The sequence below is a fragment of the Podarcis erhardii genome (assembly GCF_964252035.2).
Source record: "Podarcis erhardii genome assembly, chromosome: 8".
Taxonomy (NCBI): domain Eukaryota; kingdom Metazoa; phylum Chordata; class Lepidosauria; order Squamata; family Lacertidae; genus Podarcis; species Podarcis erhardii.
The window spans coordinates 1,168,660-1,177,753 of NC_138499.1; the positions used below are offsets into that span (position 1 = coordinate 1,168,660).

The window sequence follows — 9,094 nt, forward strand, 5'->3', positions numbered from 1 at the left end:
AGAACAAAACCCGGGTCGGTGCGCGCGCTCCCGCGCGCCCTCGCAGCGCTCTCTCTTGATCTCGCTCTCTCGCGAAGGGCCTGAGGTTCACAGCAGTCTTGTTAATTAGGATGCAGGGAAGGAGAGCAGCAGGAATCAAAGGCAGGGCCGCAGGGGAGCCGGGCAGAAACAAACGCAGCCCAGTGGTGCGCCTGGATGTTGGCGAGCGGCGGAGAAGACGCTTCTCGGGGCTGGGAAGGAGGTTTCGAGAGGGGATTCCAGACCTGAGGCCACAGCTCCGCTGGCTTGCTGGGAGGGGGTCGTGAAAGGGCCTTTGCAAGGGAGAGTAGCTGGCGCTGAGAGGGTTAGGCTGGGCCTTTGCAATCCAGATATGCCCCCCATCCCTAGACCACGGGGCCTCGACCACGTTTCTTTTGCACAAAACAAACTCTCTCCTTGCAGCTTGAACAGCACGAGACCTCTCTGGCATCAAATCCCACGCCAAAGGCCCATTCAGGGTAGAGGAGAAAGATGGACTGACTCAGGGAGCGAGCGGGGGATTAGTGGAGAAAGTTCTGAATTAAGGGTGTGGATGGCTTCAAGGTGAAAGACGGTCCTGTCCGGGGAGGTCACCGCCAGCCCCCGCGCGGGCCCAGCAGCTCCGAGGAAGCTCAGCAAGGCTCCTCGCTCTTCCCACTGATTCTCACACAGGGAAAGGTCCCCTGAGTCGTGCAAACATCCCGCGCCTCCTTTTCCTCGCGGGCCATTGTGTGACACCGAGGAGGCATCGGGAGGTGGGACCATCGGTAGCGCCACCAAGAAAGGCGGAGCGGTTGGATGGACGGGTCTGGGCGCCTTCAGGGTTTCGGCTGTGGGGTGGGGAGAGCGGGGCGAGGGAGGGCGGCGAAAATAACCCCGTCCTCTATTTTGCAGCTCTTGTTTTCTAGCGCCAAGACAACCACCAACTTTTTCTCTCCAGCTCTGCCACGTTGGCAACCCTCGGTTCACGCCCCATAGTGATTGAAACGCCTCTCCCGGGAGATCGGGTTCAGATGAACCTACATATACTCAAACCCCGCCTTGCTCGCCTCTCAACTTGGCTACACTGTGTTCAGACGTGCGGGTCGTAAGAAACTCCCGAGTCCTCCCCGCCACCCCAATACATTTATTGAACCTCGGTTTTCGCGTGGAATCCAGAACGGGACGGGTGCCAAACGGCTGGCCTTCAGTGGCCGAGACACTTGTTGCCTTCTTGCAATTGAAGGCTTCTAACTACCTCTTTATTCTGGGATGCAGGCAGAGGACGGGAGGGGGGCGGTCTCCTCTCCCAGGTCTCCAGAATCCAGTACCTCAAGACTCTGCCAGCATGTGACTCCGGCGTGCAAACTGGAAGCCCCTTGCAGTAGACTCCCCTTCGACTCTCTATCAGAATTTAGGCCCAAGAATCTTGACTGCCTACCCCTTTCGCTGCCCCAGACCGAAGGAGCAGGATTTTATTTATTTACTGCGGGGAAGGCCTCGGAACTCAGTCCTGTGACATGGGAACAAGTCACAATGCCGTGCCTTTGAGCATGTGCAAAGTGTCTTTCCTTCGCTTCCAGTGTTTACACATCTGGGGCTGGGAAAGGATCTTCTCCCTCAGTAAAAGGAAAGGCAGGGTTGCGTCTCAGCGCCTCACTGTTTTGTAAAGGATGCCTCCCCACTCCCCACACGATTCGTGACACCCACGACACTCAGCCCCCCCCCTTCTTCAGACAAGAGATCCTTTCTCTCACCAACCTCCTTCTAAAAGGGGAACAAAAGGCCCAGCCTGCGTCCCCTTTCCCTCATTAAAAAGTGAGGGTGTCGCCCACAGGGCCCCACAGGTCTTCCTGACGCTCCCTCCAATAAATCACTGGCGGGGGGAGAAAACGACACCCCTCCTTCCCTCCTCATTAGGTCTGATAGGGCCGGGGTGGGGGTGGGCTTGTGTTTCGCGGCCAAGCCAAGTTGCTTCTCTTGCAAGTTGCCGACGGGCTGAGAATGCCGATATATACATATTTTCCCCACCCGGGGCTGCGCGCCGAGCCTCCGACGTTGCCGCGGGAGCTGGATCTGCCTCCGCGCACTATCCGCACCTAAACTTGCAAAGGAAAAACGATCAAGGGTCGAGGGTAGGAAAGGAAGGAAAGAGCGAAGAGTGGGAGGGGGTTTACGAAAAGGCAGGGCAGGAGGCGACGCACAACAGCGTCACTAAATCATTCTGTCTCAGCCCTGTTCCCGGGAGAGATTTCTTCCCTTTTTTTTTTTTTTTTTTTTTGATGGATTAAATTAAGCGCTTCCATTTCCGTCCACCACCTGATCGCTGCATTATAAATCCGAACAGCTGATCCGCGAATCTTCAGAAATTCAGGAGCTTGCAACAAGAGGCTGCGGCAAGGAAGCCTGGGAGCTGTCCAGTGCTGAACAAGGAACCCCCCCCCCCAACCGCCCCACAAGCAAGCGAGCAAGCAAGCAAGCAAGCAAAGGAGCCAGCGAGCGAGCCAAGCAAGCAATAACCGCCGCCGCCGCCGCCGCCGCCGCCACCCCTCCCCACCGCCATCGCAGCCCCGGAGCGGAACAACAATACGAATTACAGCACACACGCAACCCAGGCAGAAGCCGCAGCGCTGGAGAGGACCGAGCCGCAGGGGGCGGACGGGCAGGAGAAGCCGAGCCGAGCAAGAGCGCAGCAGCCCGGGCTGGCGTGGAGGCGGTGAGGGCGCCTGGCGGCGGCGGCGGCGGCAACGGCGGAGAGCCCGGGCGAGCCAGCGAGGGAACGGGGAGCGAGGCGGGGAGCGCCGGCCCACCGCGAGGGAGCTGTCCAGGTGCCGAACTCGCCGGCCGCCTCTTATGAACCAGCGCGGCGTTGGTTGTAATCTCTCGAACTCATGGTGGGCTTTTGAGCCGCGCTGGAGCGCAAGCGAGAGGCCTGCCAAGGCGCAGCCTCGCCGCGCACAAAAGCAGCCGCCGCCGCCGCCGCCGCCGCTGCGGGAACAAGGACTCGCGCGGCGCAACCGCCCAGGCTGGAGACCTCCGCGGCGGGCAGCGCTCCATTCAGGGGTCTGGAACGAGCAAGCAAAAAATACCACGAAGCCATAGCGCGCCGCGATTGCCATTCTTGAGTCGTTTCGGGGTTTGCTTTTTTTATTCTTCTTATTATAAAAAAATATCTGATTTTTCTCCCCCCCCCGCAAATTTTATTTTTGTACGTTTTCCGTTCTTTCTTTTTTGTTGTTGTTCTTTTTCTTCGGCTGTCTCCTTCCCCTTCCTGCCCCCCTCCACCCCTGCGCCCCTCCCGCTTCTCCCCCACCTCTCATTTGAACCCAACGGCTGAAGCTGCGGGGGCTTCGTCACATTCCGGGAGAGTTCAGAAACCATGCCAAGATCTTTCCTGGTTAAAAAGGTCAAACTTGACGATTTCTCCTCGGCGGATCTCGAGAACTCCTACGGCAGGTCGCGGACAGACTTCAGCTCCCGGATCCATGACAAGGGTAAGGACGGGGGGCGGGTGGGCAGAGGACCCTAACCCAGCAGTGGAGGGGAGGGGGGGGGAGAAAGAGGAACGGGGCCCCCACCGAGACAGGGATTAGGGGGACTCGAGGCTGGGGCGGTGCGGAAGGGGGGGCGGTCAGCGGTGCTTCAACCGTGCCAATGCGCAGCAGAAACTCTGGGCAGCAACAGCAGAGCCACCGGGGGAGGGGTTGTCCCCCCGGTGAGCGCTCTCACGGCACCGGGGGAGGCAGAGCGCCAGGGCTCAAGCGAGTCCCGGTATGCGGCGCCTTTCCTGGAATGCTTTTGCAGCCCCGGCGGCAGCAGCATCAGCGAAGGGCCATATTGAGCGGGTCTCGCGCCTGGCTCGGCGCTGTGTTGACTGACTCGGCACATTTCGATGCAATCCAAACCCTGCTAAAATTAGACCTTGCAGGGACGGAGGCGGGTGGGCGAGCCTTTTCCATGATGGGGCAAGGGCGCACGGGCGGGGGGGGGGGCGGGTGGAGAGAGAGGGGAGGAGGAGGAGGAGGAAGAGGAGAGGAGCCCCATTGGATTGCAGTTCCTTGTGAGAGAGGCCCTTTTGTCTCGCGCTCAAGTTCAAGGGCAACCAAACCCCCTCTCTCCCCCCCACACGCATCCCAAGAGTCTTTCCCCGGGGGAGGGCCCTTCAGCGGCACTCCACATAATCTTCCCTGTCTATGCGTGGCTCCAAACGAGGGGATGTTTCTCCCCCTCCGGCTGGGGCTTCCTGGTGACCCCCGCTTCCCCCCCCCCCGCTTTTGTTCCGGGCAATCCGTCTGCAGCGTGTTGCATAATCGCCGGAATTCTGCTGAAGTGGTTCGAGAGAGAGGAAAGGGGGGGAGGGGGGAATTAGCCTCCCCCTCCGCAACCCCCCCTCCCCGCGCGCCTTTCTCCTTTGGTCTCCTGCAGAGCGCTGACCTTGAGAGAGAGGAGAGGATCGCGGGTGGGGTGGGGGGAGGGGAATGGAGATAAAGAGGATGCCCCTCTCCTCCCCGCACATCTCTCTCTCTCCCCCCCCCCCCCAATTCCTGCCAGGCAGTTATCTGGCCGAGGCAGCCGCAGGTGAAAGGGCCAGGAAATGGCCCGGAATGATGGAGAGGCAGATGAGGGGAAGGAGGTTCATCAAGCGCCGCGGAGATTAGCATGACAGAGGAGCCGCTTGGCTGGGGGGAGCGGGGGGGGGGAGAGGGAGGGAGGGGGCTCCTCCGGGCTCCAGCTTGTTGCATCTATTAACTAGAGAGCTCTCGAGCCGAGCTCCCGAGCCCATCAATTATGGACTCATCAGAGTCGCCGGGCTGGGCTCGCTCTGCTCCGGCCTGGGAGACTCGCTGCTGAACCCACGCCGCTCTCTCTCTTCCGCCCTCCCTCCCTGGCCTTCATCCTGGCCCCCTCTTTCTCCCGTCTTCTGTACCCATCTTGTCCCTTCTTTGCCTGTCACTCTCTTCCCCCCCTCCCGCCCCCAAAATCATCTCTCTTTCTCCATGTGTGTCCTTTCCAATTCGCCCCACGGCCACCCCCCACTCCTTTCCCCCTCGCAACTCATCCCCTACACTCCCCCCTTCCAAACCTCACGTGGCCCCCTCCCTCGCCCCCAATTCATTCCTTCTCCCCGCTAATTTCTCTTCTGCTCCCCACCTCTCACTCCGTCCCCCTTGGAAAACCTCTCTCCCGTTCCCCTCGACTCGCGCCTTTCCCCCTGGAAACCCCCCACACGGCCCCCTCTCCCCCCAACTCATTCCCTCTCCTGCTCCGTCCCCTTCTCCCCCACCCCCCTGTGCCCCCTTCCCCACCCCCACCCCTCCTCAGGAGGCTACATCAGCGAGTACATCTCCCCGTCGTCGGTGTACGAGGGCGAGAGCGACGGCGGGCTCAAGGTCCCTTCGCCGACGGGCGTCATCTACCCCGGCAGCCACGGCGACTACGGCGCGCCCGACTCGGACCCGCCCGACAGCCCCCACTCGGAGTTGGCCGGCGGCTACATCAACGGCGACGCGGCGGTGAGCGAGGGCTACGCCGTCGATGCCTTCTTCATCACCGACGGCCGCTCGCGCCGCAAGGCGGCGGTGGTGGGCGGCGGCGGCGGGGCGGCGGGCTCCCGGCTGGGCCAAGCTCCGCAGCAATCCGGCCCGCAGGGCGGCCCTCCTCTTGCTCCGCAGCAGCAGCAGCAGCAGCAGCGGCACACGTGCAGCGAGTGCGGCAAGACGTACGCCACGTCGTCCAACCTGAGCCGCCACAAGCAGACGCACCGCAGCCTGGACAGCAAGATGGCCAAGAAGTGTCCCACGTGCGGGAAGGTGTACGTGTCCATGCCGGCCATGGCCATGCACCTCCTGACGCACGACCTCAAGCACAAGTGCGACGTGTGCGGCAAGGCCTTCAGCCGGCCCTGGCTGCTGCAGGGCCACATGCGCTCGCACACCGGCGAGAAGCCCTTCGGCTGCGCCCACTGCGGCAAGGCCTTCGCCGACCGCTCCAACCTGCGCGCCCACATGCAGACTCACTCCGCCTTCAAGCACTTCAAGTGCAAACGCTGCAACAAGACCTTCGCCCTCAAGTCCTACCTGAACAAGCACTACGAGTCCGCCTGCTTCAAGGGCGCCGTCGCGCCCCCGCTCAGCCCCCTCGACGCCTGAACCCTGCGCCCCCGGGAGGGGAGAGGCCACGCTGAGGGCCCCCTCCTCCTCCTCCTCCTCCCGCGCCCTTGCCCTCCCTCCCTGTCTCTTCCTCCTCCTCCGGGCTTTCCAAAAGGGTCGACTTCGCCTTGCGAAACCGCGAAGCCAGATTCGCGAAACCCCCGCAGCCAAGCGCCGCGCAAGGGTACGCCTGGAAAGGTAAAACAAACACAACAACAAGCCAAGCGCACCCCCCCCCCGCCATCTCCACACTCCTGCTCTTCCCGCAAAGCATAATAAGCCTAATAAGCATAATAACAATAATGATGATTATGAATTATTCATTAATGAATTACGTCAGGCGAACGATTCTCTTTTTACGATTTCATTTGCGAGACGGTTTTTCTCTCTCTTCCTCTTCCTTTTTTCTCTCTTTTCTTTTCCAAAAAGTGTCAATTTCTATTTTCCTAAGTGTTTGCTTTGCTATATATTTATTTGACGGGTCTTTTTAAAAATTATTTATTTGAAAGAAAAGAAAATGCAGAAGTATATATTTAACTTGGAAACTTTCTTATTATTTATTTATTTATTTATTTATTTATGCGTTTGTTTATTTATGCATTTATTTATTCAGGGGGGAGCGCCTCCTCCCTTAAGACTTTTACGTTTGCACTTTTTCGAATTTTCGGTTGTTGAGACGAGCCAACTCTTTTGCACCAGTGTTGACTTCCAATCTGTTCGTTTGTTGCCAAGACTACTTTACTATGCCAAAGTCTACGTCACTTTTTGAAGGGGGAGGGAACGAGGAAACAAACACGAGGAAAAAGGACTGGCCTTTTTTTCCTTTCCTTCTTGCTTTCTTTCTTTTTGTTGAGGGTGGGTGGGGCAGGGGTGGGGCGGGGTGTTGTTGCCATCCTTTCTAACACAGGATTTTTTGCATGCAAGAACAAAAAATGTATTTAAAAATCTATGCCAATTTGATGATGCTTTTTTAAATTATTATTATTATTATGGATTTTCATTTGTAAAACAATTTTACGTCACTTTTTTTCTTTGCCAAACTTTTAGATAATAATAATAATAGTCTATTTGAGGGCAATATTCTCCTACTGAACTAATAGAAGCAATAATTAACGTAATGCATGTTATTTTTAAGACAATAGTATTACTGAGGAATCAGGTACATTTTAATCCAATATTCTTAATAGCAACGGATATCAGGGACTTTGCCAATGTAGTAAGATAGAGTTAATACGGCGAATCTTCCTTCTCTTCTCTTCTAATGAATGCACACTGCCTGCCTTCTTCGACTTACTTCCGAGTAGCTTAGTCACCTCTCTAGGCTTGTAGCGCTTGCCTTGCCAGGAGACCTACGAGCAATTAACCCCCCTCCCTCCCTTTTTTCTAGCGAACCTCCCGAGGACCGTCCACGGTGGCTTTTCAGAGTCCCTTTCTGCACCCCCCCCGACCCGTTTCCAGGCGCTGAGTTTCTGGAAGGGCTGCGGGGAGGGGTCAAAGGTGCAGTTACACCTGGTGTACCTACACCTGCCCGGGGGAGGGTGGCTTCACGCCCACCCTGAGAACCCCGGACCCTCCATCCAGGGCCAGCCCCAAATGTATTTACCTGCCTTCAACAGGTATGTCCTTCGACGGGGAGGTATCTGGCGCTCACACCTGTGGGATGGCGCGCCTCAGAGCCCCGTCCCCCTTCCTGCACATTGAGGCCCGGGCTCCATCCCACCCCCTCCTAGACTTCAGATATAGCGTTCTAACGTCATTCATGCGGGAAGGATCCTGTCCCATCCACGCTATCGCTTCCTTGCTCCTGCATTGCAGCTGGTTGGGCTAGACGAAGAAGAGGAGTTTGGATTTGATATCCAGCTTTATCACACCCCTAAGGAGTCTCCAAGCGGCTCACAATCTCCTTTCCCTTCCTCTCCCACAAGGTGAGTGGGGCTGAGAGACTTCAGAGAAGGGCGACTGGCCCAAGGTCGCCCAGCAGCTGCAGGTGGAGGAGCGGGGAAGCGAAACCGGTTCACCAGATCACGAGTCCACCGCTCTAACCACTACACCGCTACACCCTTGGGGTCCCTTCCCTCTCTACTGTTCTCCGATTCTTAGGGAAGCCAACCAAGCCACGTAGACGGTCCTCCTCCTTTACCTATAAGGCACCTTCCTCCCCCTTTTAGGTCTTTCCATTTTATGAATAACTTAAGAGAAATAAACAGCACAAAAGAATTAAAAAAAAAAACAACCTTAATAGAATTCAGGTAGAAGGAAACTTGTATTAGCTAGGACCTCCTGTTTTTGTACTTAAGATAATTAATAATGCTACTAGAACGATGACTTCTGACGCTAAGACTGCTAACTATTGCTCCCTCCGCTAATACCGATTTCAAAAGGGGATCGACTCTGACGACTGTATATTGCAAGGAGCTTTGTAAATACCGTTTGGAAATTTACATGAATTTTTACAAGCTGTAAAGAATTCTAAGCCTGTTTGTGGAGAGAGAGAGAAAAAAAGAGAAACTTTTCCCTAGGAGAAAAGACATAATAATACTAAATGCAGACAAATAATAATGACGAGAATAATAATGATTTTGAGCCAGTATTTGAATGATGTACCAGTAAAGCACAATTAGCACAACGGTGTCCTGGAGCACTTCACGATAATAATATTATTATTAATAATAATAAAAGAGAGAAGAAAATCTTGCAATAGATCCTTTGTATGTCCTCGATTTCTTTCCGCCTTTCTCCAAACTGTGGTCAAGGCACGCGCGGAAGGAGGCCGGTCCTTTGGAAGTAGCGTGCGCCCCGCGAGGCTGATTCACACGAACCCGGGTCCTCAGACCCTTTGGTCTCCCCGCCTCCCCCCTTTCGAAGAGGAGAGCTGTTGTCTGTCGGGGCTGGAAAGGAAAGCGCAGGCGGGAGCCTCTGCCCGCGGGCGCTTGCTTGGAGAAGAAGCG

At 56.5% G+C, this 9,094-nt stretch overlaps 1 protein-coding gene across 2 annotated transcripts; it reads left to right on the forward strand.

Moving 5' to 3' along the window:
- Nucleotides 1–747: 747 nt before the first annotated feature.
- On the forward strand, nt 748–8,848 carry SCRT1 (scratch family transcriptional repressor 1). Of its 2 annotated transcripts, XM_081874682.1 has the most exons (3): nt 748–773; nt 2,345–3,491; nt 5,320–8,848. In XM_081874682.1, the coding sequence occupies exons 2-3, from the start codon at nt 3,377–3,379 to the stop codon at nt 6,144–6,146; spliced, it is 942 nt and encodes a 313-aa protein (XP_081730808.1). In that variant the 5' UTR covers nt 748–773; nt 2,345–3,376; the 3' UTR covers nt 6,147–8,848. The 2 variants fall into 2 exon arrangements, with proteins under 2 accessions (XP_081730808.1, XP_081730807.1); XM_081874681.1 differs by lacking the exon at nt 748–773 and having other exon boundaries at nt 1,999–3,491.
- Nucleotides 8,849–9,094: the final 246 nt, after the last annotated feature.

Excerpts from the sequence above, each read along its gene's own strand:
- SCRT1 (XM_081874682.1), top strand. The coding sequence starts at position 3,377 with ATGCCAAGATCTTTCCTGGTTAAAAAGGTCAAACTTGACGATTTCTCC. Across the intron at positions 3,492-5,319 it reads CTCCCGGATCCATGACAAGG|GAGGCTACATCAGCGAGTAC; the intron begins GTAAGGACGGGG and ends ACCCCTCCTCAG.